General features: G+C 61.3%; 2 protein-coding genes across 5 annotated transcripts; both read left to right on the top strand.

The window, feature by feature from the left end:
- Positions 1–2,171: 2,171 nt before the first annotated feature.
- ASPDH (aspartate dehydrogenase domain containing) lies at positions 2,172–4,758 on the top strand. Of its 3 annotated transcripts, XM_057712641.1 has the most exons (7): positions 2,172–2,295; positions 2,636–2,780; positions 3,035–3,119; positions 3,212–3,361; positions 3,444–3,664; positions 3,734–3,888; positions 4,337–4,461. In XM_057712641.1, the coding sequence occupies exons 1-7, from the start codon at positions 2,241–2,243 to the stop codon at positions 4,378–4,380; spliced, it is 855 nt and encodes a 284-aa protein (XP_057568624.1). In that variant the 5' UTR covers positions 2,172–2,240; the 3' UTR covers positions 4,381–4,461. The 3 variants fall into 3 exon arrangements, with proteins under 3 accessions (XP_057568624.1, XP_057568625.1, XP_057568627.1); XM_057712642.1 differs by lacking the exon at positions 3,734–3,888 and having other exon boundaries at positions 4,337–4,758; XM_057712644.1 differs by lacking the exon at positions 3,212–3,361.
- Positions 4,759–4,874: 116 nt separating this feature from the next.
- JOSD2 (Josephin domain containing 2) lies at positions 4,875–8,792 on the top strand. 2 transcript variants are annotated; one of them, XM_057712259.1, is made up of 5 exons: positions 4,875–5,003; positions 5,609–5,768; positions 7,287–7,412; positions 8,196–8,390; positions 8,501–8,792. In XM_057712259.1, the coding sequence occupies exons 2-5, from the start codon at positions 5,623–5,625 to the stop codon at positions 8,598–8,600; spliced, it is 567 nt and encodes a 188-aa protein (XP_057568242.1). In that variant the 5' UTR covers positions 4,875–5,003; positions 5,609–5,622; the 3' UTR covers positions 8,601–8,792. The 2 variants fall into 2 exon arrangements, with proteins under 2 accessions (XP_057568242.1, XP_057568241.1); XM_057712258.1 differs by having other exon boundaries at positions 4,910–5,045.
- The last annotated feature ends 2,585 nt before the right edge of the window (positions 8,793–11,377 follow it).

Here is an 11,377-nt window from a genome sequence, read left to right as displayed (position 1 = left end):
TCACCTTAATCTCCACATGGCCTTCCTTCTGTCTCCACATCCCCTTCCCTCTGTGCATGTCTGTCTCTGTGTCCAAATTTTCCCTTTTTATAAGGACACCAGTCATATTGGATTGGGGACCACCCTACTCCAGCCCGACCCTATTTCCAAATAAGATCACATTCACAGGTTGTGGAGGTGAGGATACAATTCAGCCCATCACAGAGCCAAACCAGAGAGGGTCTGTCTCCACTGCAAACCCATTCAAGACACTGCCTCTGAGAAAGCGGGTCACGTTGAAGGGGAAGGAAGGAGTGAGCTGGGTGGGCCCAGGCAGGAGGGGTGCTCAAGGTGCAGCTGGGGCCTGCAGGGCACAAGGGCGCTGCACTTCGGTCTTGTTAACTCAGAGGCAGGAGGCAGAGTCCAGGCCCAGGGAGTCAGCGGGGGGACTACGCTGTAGCTCAGGAGGGCGGGGGCCGCATGCAGAGCCCTCGGACAAGAGCCAGCGAGTGGGATCAAAGGCCAGGGGTCGGCCAGGCCAGCAGGCAGATGCTGGTGGGGCTGGGGGAGCCCAAGGTGCCAGCATTTCAGCCTCCAGAAGGCCAGGGTCCCCCGGGGCTGCCATTTCATGCTGTCTAGGCAGGCAGAGGCCAATGGAAGCAGGATGGGACACTGCTCTGGGCAGACGTGGCTGTGGACACACAGGGCTGTGCCCCCAAGGGCAGCGCAGGTCTCAGTCCCCTTTCTCCCCTCGGCCCAGGCTGGCCCGTGTACAGGGCACACACAGGACAGCCAGGCCCGGTTAGAGTCCACAGCTGAAGGTGGGGCAGGCAGAAAGCCCCCACGACCCCACCCAGGCCCTGTGTTCTCCGAGAGGACCTGGACCGGGTCCATGCATCTGGCCCCGCGCCTCCTCTCTGCTTATTTCTGCCCCACAGCGTCTTATCTCTCCCCCACCTGGGGCTCTTAAAGCTAATTCTTCCCTTATCACTGGGGCAGCTGCCTCTGCTGTGACGTGTCTGGGGTCCCTGGCCCTATCTGTCTGGCCTGTCTGCTTGGGACTCTCCTCTCAAGAGAGGCCTGACTCCCCCTCACTCCCTCTTTCATGCTCTCTCTGTCCTCTTTCAGGGCCAGATCCTGGTTGCCATGGCAACACTGCAGCGGGTACCAGGTGGTGGTTGGGGGCAGGGAGCCGACACTGCCGCAGCCTCCGCCATTTCCGATGCCAGGCACCCGCGAGGCGCAGTGGCTGGGGCTCATTTGGGTGGGGGGGGGCCATACTCAGGGCCTCTCCAGGCCTCGAAGGCTTCTCCTTGGCTGTGGGAGGTGGGGAGAGAGGGAGAACAGGTATGGGAGTGAGAATATAAGGGGGGGAGGGTCGGGGGGGCTGGTGGCATCGTAAGAAGGGAGGATAAAAGGTGAGAAGTCAAGGTGAAAAGAAGGATGATCAGACTGGAGGAAGGGAGGTTCAAAGAGGCGCCGGACTTCAGCTCCTGCAGTCTTGTGGGGAGACAGGCATGACCAGGCCAGGCCTCCCTCAGACCTTGGGGGAGATGAGGGCTTGGTGGGGGACAGAATGGCAGCCAGCCCAGAGGAGGCAGCGGGGTGGGGAGCTGAAGGGATGAAGCTCTGGGAAAAGGTGGAGAGAAGGCGAAAGGAGTAGAGAGATCTGAGATGGAGACAGAACCAAGGTAGGAACACACAGAGGAGGAATGCTGAGAAGAAACACAGGGGCCAAGGCATGGGGGTGGGGGGTGGGGGGGGGCGGGGCGTGTGACTGCAAGGGTGGGGACTGGAAACACAGGAGCAAGCGGACAGACAGAGCCCAGAGTCCCCCGTCACCATCTCCTCTCCCTTGCTCCCAACCCTCTCTACCCCCAACCCAAGCAGGATGCAGTTTCCATGACAACCTGGCCAGCCAGGGGGGCGGGGGACTGCAGAGGAAATTTTCCACATCAGCAGGAAAAAAGGAGGATGTGATGCAGAGAAGGAATGGGCTGGATATTGGGGGGGGGCACCCAGGGCCCTGGAACCCCAAACCATCTTGCCCACTGCCCCCCCAGGATTCTCATCCTGCCCCCATGCGGCACCCCCACACCCCTACCTCTGGGCCACTGCAGGGAAGCGGGAAGGTTCCAGAGAAGCTCAAGGGTCAAATGTCCAAAGATCAGCCACTGCCCAAACCTCATGTGTGGAGTGGGGGTGGGGGCGAGCAGTTAGCAGCCAAGGAGCTCAGACCACAGACCACCACACTGAAGGGCATGGCCCTCCACCCTGTCCCGAGGAAGGTGGGGATCGTGGGCTACGGCCGCCTCGGTGAGTCCTTGACTGTCTGGGGCCTGTTCCCCAGGCCCCTTTCTGGAGCCTCAAAAGCCCCTGTGTCCTCCACAAACATTCCTTTCAAATATGACTTTACCTGTGGCCTGGCTGACCCTGTCTGCCTAAGCGTCTTCTACTCCCCACCGCGGGGCTTCGGCCTCTCGGGGTCTCTGTCCTCCCCTTTCTGATTCTGTGCCCCCTGACCTGAGTTTTTGTGTACCCCAACTCTGGGTCAATGTACTCCCTCCCTCACCTCTGTCGTTCCCTCTCTGAGTCTCTGTCCCTCTCTCTCTGGGTCTCTGTGCCCTTCTCTCTGAGTCTCTTTCCCTCTCCCCAGGACAGTCCCTGGTCTCCCACTTGCTGACTCAGGGACCAGAACTGGGCCTAGAACTTGTTTTTGTCTGGAATCGTGACCCAGGACGAATGGTGGGGAACGTGCCCCCTTCCCTACAGCTCCAGAATCTCGCCGCCCTTGGGGAGAGGTCAGTGACCTCACCATGAGAGCGTGGGACTCTCTGAAGCTCCTGTTCTGGCCTCCCTTAGACGCTGTGTGTTCTCAGGCGAGTCTGTTACCCTCTCTGGACCTTGGTTCGCCCAAATGTGAAATAGGGCAGGCCTCCATCCCATTTCCCCTCCCAGGCCAGGGTGGAGAGTGACAGGCCTCCTAGACTCAGGGGACCTGGGGGGGAGGCCTAATACCTCTTCAAGTCCCTCGCCCCTCTCTCCCCTCTCCCAGGCACCCTGACGTTGTGGTGGAAGTGGCTCATCCCAAAATAATCCACGAATCTGGGGCAGATATCCTGCGCTATGCCAATCTCCTGGTGAGCCCTGCCTCCTCTGTCTTGGCATCACCCCACCTTAAAGTGGGATCCGTCCCCTGACTTCAGCCCCTCCCCACCTTCATCTGAGCCAGGTGGGGTCCCCCTCAGCTCTGGCTGACCAGGCCACAGAGCAGCAGCTCTTGGAGGCCTCGCATCGCTGGGGCCATGCTGTGTTTGTGGCCCGGGGGGCCCTCTGGGGCACTGAGGACATCGCCCGATTGGACGAAGCCGGGGGCCTCCAGGTGAGGGCCTGCTGGGCTCCCAAGAACTGGAGGGGGCCAACAGAGACCCTCAGTTCCCCCAGACCCCGGCTTTCACTTCCAGAGCCTCCGTGTCACCATGGCCACACACCCCGACGGCTTCCGGCTCGAGGGACCCCTGGCTACAGCGCACTGCACCGGGCCTCGAACTGTGCTCTATGAAGGCCCTGTCCGCAGGCTCTGTCCCTTTGCCCCCCGAAACTCCAACACCATGGCAGCCGCTGCCCTGGCCGCCCGCAGCCTGGGCTTCGACCGAGTGATTGGGGTGCTTGTGGCCGATTTCAGGTGAGTGAAGCTGAGCGGGGGTCTGGTCTGCGGCCAGGCCAGCCAGACTGACCACCCTGCTTGCCCCAGCCTCAAGGACATGCATGTGGTGGATGTGGAGCTGAGCGGACCCCCAGGCCCCACAGGCCGAAGCTTTGCTGTGCACACCCACAGAGAGAACCCCGCCCAGCCAGGCGCTGTCACCGGCTCTGCCACTGTCACCACTTTCTGGCACAGCCTCCTGGGTGCGGCCAGACTTCTCCCCCGCGCTAGCGGCCCCTCTCCCCAAGCCCTGGGCTCTTGTGCTCTGCAGAGCTTGGGTCTCAGGCTCCCTGAGTCTGCAATTCCGATTCTGTCTCTATCGATTGATCTTTATTTCTGAGTCTCCTTAACCTTCTACTCCACGACACTGAATCTCTATAGACCTCTATCTCTGCCCAAGTCTCCTCTCTCTGAACCTCTGTGTCCCCCTCTCTCTGGGACTCTAGCATGTGAGTCTCTGCCCACCCCCCAGGTCTCTGTCGCTGTGTCTCTGGGATTTGGTTCCTCTCTCTGGGTTTCTGCCCCCCTCTAGGTCTCAGTCCCTCCCTCTAGGTCTTCCTCCATCCCCACCTTGGTCTGTCCCTTCTTCCAGGTGTCTGTCACTCCTCATCTCTCTGTCTCAGCCTTTCATTCCCCGTATCTCCCCCGCAGGCTGCTGCCAGCTCCCCTCCAAGCCGGGGATCCATCTCTGCTGAGAAGCGTCCTCCTTCCCAAGGGGACATCCTCATCTCATTATTTACCTCCCACCACCACCACCGTCCCGCTGCTGCCCTGGCCTCAGTGTCCCCACACCTCCCTCCTGTCTCAGTAAATACTGGAGGCTCTTCTCCCTGAGTGGTCTGGTGTCTGATCACTTGTTTGCCTTCTTTGATGTCACGCTTTGTTTTCACACCAGGCACGACGCCACCACAGGCAGAGGGCATACAGGGGAGCAACACCCCTGAAAACTATCGCGAGAACCTACTCACTACATTTCCCAGCATCTTTCGAGGAGCAGGGGGGCGTGGAAGTGTGCGAAAGAGAGGGCCGCCTCAGGGCACATTCCCGGGACTCACCGCAGGGGCCGACGGAAGTTGTAGTTCCGCGTTCTCGGGGCGAGAGCGGACTTCCGGGCCACGGTGCCCGGAAGTTCCGTGCGGAGCAAGCGCTCTCGCGAGGGTCGCCGGGAGTCGTAGTCCGGCTCGCGGGGGCCGCCGGAAGCTGTAGTCCTTCCCGCCTGCTCAGTCAGCGCGGCTGCCCGCCCTGTTCTCGGAGCCCAGAGCCGCTGCCCAGGGGGATGCGGGAGCCCCCGGTTCGGGGGAACAGAGAGGCAGGCGGGGTGAGGGGCGTTGCCAGGCAACGCGTGAGCGCCGCGGTTGGGGTACGGGTCGGGGAAAGGGCTCTGTTACTCGGTGTCCGGGGAGGGGGCCCTGTTGCCAGGTGACGGGAGGAGAGAACTCTGTTGGTTAGTGACAGGGGAGGGGAGTCTTCTGTTGCCAGGCGACCAGAAGAGACCCTGTTACCTAGAGACAGGGGAGGAGGCTTCCTCTATTGCTAAGTAACCAGAGGCGAGACTGGTTACCTAGTGGGGTGGGGGGTCCTCTGTTGCTAGGTAACCAAAGAGGAAGCCTGTTACCTAGGGACCGGGGAGGGGGGCTCTCTGTTGCTAGGTGACTACCATAGGGACCCTTTCACTTTGGGATGTGGTGGGAGTGGTCCTCTGTTGCTAAGTGAGCCCTAGAGAGAGCTTTTTTCCTAGAAATAGGGGATGCAAGTATTCTGTTGCCAGGAGAGTACCAGCAGAGCAGAGTCAGTGGCCCAGTGGCCCCTCAGGCTACCTGAGCCCCCACTCAAGGACGGTGCCCCCAGGGCCTGCTGGCAGGTTGAGCTTCCAGACCCCAGGCCCCTGAGCACCTTCTCCCCCGACCCCCCCCCCCCAAGCAGGAGCCGAGGACGGCATGTCCCAGGCCCCAGGAGCTCAGCCAAGCCCGCCCTCCGTGTACCACGAACGGCAACGCCTGGAGCTCTGTGCCGTCCACGCCCTCAACAACGTCCTGCAGCAGCAGCTCTTCAGCCAGGAGGCTGCCGATGAAATCTGCAAGAGGTGACCATCACCCACCCCACCCCTGGAGAAGCAGGGCTCACAGAGTCAGGGCAACCCACTCGGAGCAAGGCAGGGGCAGAGCCCCAGGGCTTTTTGCTGCCTGGTCCCCTGCCTGGGCTGGACTCTGGGACTCAAGGTGGAGATGTTGCCTCGTGCACCTGCTCAGCCCCTGGCCTCAGCCCCAGATCAGGCCTCATCCTTTTATCTGGGCCTTCATCCCCCACTCTCCTCTGGCCTCCCAGCTTCCGGTTCAGTCCAGGCTACACGGAGCTCCTGCGCTGACCCTGCCCCTCCTGTGCTCCCAGCCCTCCCATGGCTCCCCAGCACCCCTGGCAGAAGTCCCAAGCTCCACAGTCTGATAACCCAAACTCTGTGTGCTGTGATCCCACCCATCTCCGTAGCTTCATATGTCACTGCTCCCCTCCAGCAAATTCCTCTCCAGTCCCTGGAGCCCCGCCATGGTGCCCCTGGGCCTTTGCACGGGCTCTTCTTTCTGCCTGGCACAGCTTTCTCCTCTTGGCGGCCTGGAATGTTCCTCCTCACTATTCAAGACATCACTCCTTTGTTGTCTCTCTGCCTGATCCTCTCCTCTCTGCCCCCACAGCTCTGGCCCCATCGTCTCCTGGACCCTCCCCTCAGCCTCCAGTCTCTCCTCTCCAGTCAGTCCCCAGCACGATCCTACAGCCAGAGATCACCCTTTCTCCCTGTCGCTTGCTCACGGCCTTCCTGTGCGCCCACCCCAGCATCCTCAGGCAGAGTCCCAGCCCCTCAGACTGGTTATTTTAGAATGTATTCATCTCCTCTGTCATTCAAAACAGGGGTCAATCAACTCTTTCACAGCAAGGCCAGGCTGGAGCCCCAGAGATGAGTCTGCTGTGAGCCCTGCCCTGAGGGAAGCCAGGGAAACAGATACACAGAAAAAGAATACACAACTTTCCCCTCTCCCGCCCCTCCCCCTCCCCTGTCCACCAAAGGACCAGAGACAGAACAAAGGTGTCATTGTCCAGAGGAGGCAGAACCCAAAGACATAAGTGGCTGCGGGTGGGCCTCCTGGGCTGGGGACAGCTGGAGGAAAGGCTGGGGGCAGGAGTATGGGAGATGTGATTGGGAACAGGTGGCTACAAAGGGTGGGACGGGCCTGAAACCAGGCGGCCAGCCAGGGCCAAATCATGCCAGGGAGGGCTGGGAGCAGGGGCGAAGCAGAGGCAGCGCTGGGTGTAGCAAGGGCTCCCAGGAGGGGGGAGATTTGAAGCTGGGTGAGAGTCCAGGTGGAGGAGGGCAAGGCCTGAGCAGAGAGATGTGGGCGGGGGACAGGGCCCGTGTCCTCGAGGCCAGGGCAGAGAGAGTCGGGGGGCAGGAGGAACAGGGCTTCAAGCTGATGAGTCACAGGGGTTGAAGAGAGGGAAGCATCCCAAGGCTAGGTGACTCGCAGACCCTGGGACTCTTTGGCTTTGTGGGGGAGGGGGAGGCCTTTCCAGGGACCCCCAACTCAGGAGGCCCTGACCACCTCCCTACCAGGTTGGCCCCAGACTCCCGGCTGAACCCCCACCGCAGCCTCCTGGGCACCGGCAACTATGATGTCAACGTGATCATGGCCGCCTTGCAGGGGCAGGGCCTGGCCGCCGTGTGGTGGGACAGAAGGAGGTACGACCCAAAGCGCCACCTCACGTGTGCTGAGCTGGGTGCCGTGGGTGCGGTGTGATGGTGGTCAGTGTCGGATGAAGCAGGAGGGGATGGGTGGACAGGCGGGAGGGAGGAAGAGGCGGGTGGGTGGATGGATGTATGGTTGAATGGATGGATGGATGGATGGATGGATGGATGGATGGATGGATGGGTGGATGGATGAGTGGATGAATGGATGAGTGGATGGAAAGAATGGATGAAGAGTTGGGTGGATGGTGGAGAAGTTGTTGGGCTGCTGGCTGGCTGCTGGTTGATTGCATCAGTGCGTGGATGATAACTGGGTGACGTATCGATGGGCAGCTGGATGGCGGGTGATTGTTAGATGGCTGGGAGGCTTGGTCGGCTGGGTGGGTGGGTGGGTGGTGGATAATGGGTGGATAAGGCGTAGAATCAGCGGTAGGTGCTTCAGGAGTGAGGTGGGTGGTGGAGTTGCTGGGTGGGTGGTGGCTGGGGGCTTGGATGGATGGGTAGGTGGGTGCATATGGATAGCTAATGAATGGACAGGCGGACGGTGGGTGGTGAAGGGCGCGTTGGTGGCTGGGTGGGTGGCTGGCTGGGAGTGTGGGGGTGGGGGAGCAGGGGAGTGGAAGGAAGCCAAGGGTGTGCCCGTGGAGAAGAGTCCCTGGGTGAGCTCCGGCAGCCAGGCCGTCGCCAGCCTGGGCCCCACACACCCAGCGAGGTCGGGCTGGCAGGCGCACGAGGAGGGCTGGGCCCTGACCATGGCATCCCTGCCCCGCGGCACAGGCCCCTGTCCCAGCTGGCGCTGCCACAGGTGCTGGGGCTGATCCTGAACCTGCCCTCGCCCGTGTCACTGGGGCTGCTGTCCCTGCCGCTGCGCCGGCGGCACTGGGTGGCCCTGCGCCAGGTGGACGGCGTCTACTACAACCTGGACTCCAAGCTGCGGGCGCCCGAGGTCCTGGGCGACGAGGATGGCGTCAGGTGAGGGGGGGGGACAGTGACTCTGGGGCCTGGCGCCAGACCCTCCCCTCCCCAGGAGGCAACGCTGGCTCCCCGCCCCCAGGCCTCAGTCTCCCCATATCTCCACCCAGGGCCTTCCTGGCAGCCGTGCTGGCTCAGGGCCTGTGCGAGGTGCTGCTGGTGGTGACCAAGGAGGTGGAGGAGAAGGGCTCCTGGCTGCGGACAGACTGACCCCGAGGAGGAGGGGATCACGGCCGCCCGCCCGCCCACCTGCATGGGGTAGACCCCGCGCCTCCACATCTGGCTCCCGAGTGCCAGGGAAGGACCAGGCCCTGCACCTTGTGGACCCAGTGGAGGCCCCAGCCCCTTCCCTGCACCCCTCCCCCACCCTACATGCCACTGCTGCCTCAGTAAACCTGATGATTTGCTCCCAGCCTCTCCCTCCTCTCGCTGGGGACCCCTTTCCTGCAGTTACGCTGGTGTCTCAGAGAGGCCCGGGTGGGCCTGGCCAGGATCCGGACTCTCTGCCACCTCCCCGCTTGGCCACCTCCTGCAAGTCACTCACCTCTCGGGGCCTCCGTTTCCTCATTCGGGGGTGGGGGGGTGGGGACACAGGAGAAAACAGTGCAAATCCCTACCCTCTCGAGGTGCCGGGGAGAGACCAGAAGTGAACAAATAGGTGCAGCCCAGAGTGTTTAGGGAGATAAACCCCAAGGATAAGGCGAGGCTTCACTTCTCGACTCTCAATTCGTCTACCAGCTGCAGTCATGGCCCCAAAAGATGTCCACGTCCTCATCCCTGGACCCTGCGAATATGTACAGAGGCATGGCAAAGGGGAACGAAGGTTGCTGATCTGATGGCCTTAAAAATGGGACATTATCCTGCATTGTCTGAGTTGGCCCCATGTAATCCTGAGGGCCCTTAAAAGTGAAGCAGGCACGGGACTTCCCTGGTGGTCCCGGGGTTAAGACTCCAAGATCCCTGGTGGGGGAACTAAGATCCCGCAGGCCGCTCAGTGCAGCCAAAAAAAAGGGAAGGAGGCAGGAAAGGAGAATCTGAGACAAGATCAAGGGAGAAGCATCCGAGAGATGCTACATGAGGGGCGGGGCGGTGGGGGGGCTTTGAAAACAAGAGGAGGTCACAAGCCAGGAAAGGCAGGCAGCTTGTAGGAGCTGAAACACACAAGGAAACAGATCCCCCCCCACCAACACCCGGAGAAGGAACCAGCCCTGCCCACACCTTGACTCTAACCCAGTGAGACTCATTTCGGACTTCTGACCTCCAGAACTGTAAGAGAATCAATGTGTGTTGTTATAAGCCACTGCGTTTGTTAGAAGGGGAGCAGCCTGGGGAGAGAAACACAGCATTAGAATTCCTCAGGGCAGGGGCTTCCCTGGTGGCGCAGTGGTTAAGAATCCGCCTGCCAATGCAGGGGACACGCATTCCATCCCTGGGCCGAGAAGATGCCACATGCCACTGAGCAACTAAGCCTGTGCACCACAATTATTGAGCCTGTGCTCTAGAGTCCATGAGCCACAACTATTGAACCACGTGCCCAGAGAAGCTCTGCAACAAGAGAAGCCACCGCACTGAGAAGCCCGAGCACCACAATGAAGAGTAGACCCCACTCTCCACAACTAGAGAAAGCCCGCGGAAGGTGTCGCTGAGGTGTTTGAGCAAAGACTGGAAGAAGGGGAGGGAGGGAGGCACGGGGAGGTCTGCAGGAAAAGCATTCCAGGTAGAGAACAGCCAGTGCAAAGGCCCTGAGGCAGGCCCATGTGGCTGGAGCTGAGGGAGCAAGGGAGAGAGAGAGGGCGGAGAGGTGACAGAGGGGGAAGATGGTACCTGGTGGGATTTGAGCAGAGGAAGGACAGGCTCCCATTGGGTGTCTTCTCTCCACAGTGTCCCCTGAGCAGCACCCCTTCCTGTCCCATACCCTTCCCCCAGAGCCCCCTGTCCCTCGGGGTCTGGCCTTTGCAGCCAGATGCTTGCCCTCCCCAGCTCTCAGGCTGGGAGGAAGACACAAGGGGATGGGTGTAAAGATCCCCAGTCCCAGTGGTGGGGGGTTTTAACAGGGGTCCCATGGGACAAAGTGGGGGCCATAGGAAGGTGGGGTGTCCTGGGGGGGCTGGCTCTAGAAGGCTGAGAGGGGCTCTCCAGGGAGCCAGTGGGAGGGGAGGGAGAGGCCATTCCAGAATTAGAAACAGCCCAGATTGAGACCCGGAATGTTGAGGGACACGATTTCTCCAGTCGCTGTTTGAGGAGGCGATAAGAGATAAGAGTGGATCCTGACAGGTCCACGGCCCACAGCGCCTCCAAGAGCAGCTGAGGGGCTGGACCTGGTCCAGGGCAATGCACGGGGCTGTTGTGGGGGGGGAGGGGCGAGGAGTGGGGCAGGTTAGTCCTGGGTGCAGAAAGACCCCTCTGGGGCCACATAGGGGCAGGCTGGAGGCTGGGAGGCCCAGGAGGAGGCTGATGGGAGAGGATGAGGCCTGAGCCAGGACCCTGGGGGCAGAGTGCAAGTGACAAGAGAGTCAGACCACCCTGGGCATGGCAGACTCTGGGGGTGAAAGGGGCAGGGAAAGAGGTACCTGGGGTCTGGCCCTGGGACCTGGGGACAATGGGGCCACCCCAACAGATGGGACCCTGGGAGGAGCAATGGGTGTGGGAGACACACTGAGCTCAGTGGGACGTAAGGGGCATGACAGGCTGGGTGACATCAGGGGAGGAGGACCAGGGTCAGGGACTCAGGAGACGGCTTTAGGGGTCACCAGGGGCCCCCATTAGGTGCCAACAGAAATGGGGGACCCAGAGACAAAAGGAGGCTGTGGGCAGGGTCCCAGCTCAGGGTATGTCCCCAACCCCACCTCAGGCTGCACTCCATCCCGATATTGAATTCATCTCAGGGGGACACGGAAGAGAAGGTGGGCAGCAGGTGCTGGCAGGACGCACTGACCTGTGGTGATGGGGGGGCCTGGGCTTGGTGGGCTCTGGTTCCCCAGACTTCA

Source organism: Hippopotamus amphibius, chromosome 16, assembly GCF_030028045.1.
Source record: "Hippopotamus amphibius kiboko isolate mHipAmp2 chromosome 16, mHipAmp2.hap2, whole genome shotgun sequence".
NCBI classification, from domain to species: Eukaryota; Metazoa; Chordata; class Mammalia; order Artiodactyla; family Hippopotamidae; genus Hippopotamus; species Hippopotamus amphibius.
The sequence above is the reverse complement of the archived record's forward strand: the minus strand, read 5'-3'. Positions and strand labels throughout refer to the sequence as shown.

Coding starts and splice junctions, on each gene's coding strand:
- ASPDH (XM_057712641.1), top strand. CDS start 2,241: ATGGCCCTCCACCCTGTCCCGAGGAAGGTGGGGATCGTGGGCTACGGC. Junction 2,781..3,034: donor CTCGCCGCCCTTGGGGAGAG/GTCAGTGACCTC, acceptor CCCCTCTCCCAG/GCACCCTGACGTTGTGGTGG. Junction 3,665..3,733: donor GTGCTTGTGGCCGATTTCAG/GTGAGTGAAGCT, acceptor TGCTTGCCCCAG/CCTCAAGGACATGCATGTGG.
- JOSD2 (XM_057712259.1), top strand. CDS start 5,623: ATGTCCCAGGCCCCAGGAGCTCAGCCAAGCCCGCCCTCCGTGTACCAC. Junction 5,769..7,286: donor GCCGATGAAATCTGCAAGAG/GTGACCATCACC, acceptor CCTCCCTACCAG/GTTGGCCCCAGACTCCCGGC. Junction 7,413..8,195: donor GTGTGGTGGGACAGAAGGAG/GTACGACCCAAA, acceptor CCCGCGGCACAG/GCCCCTGTCCCAGCTGGCGC.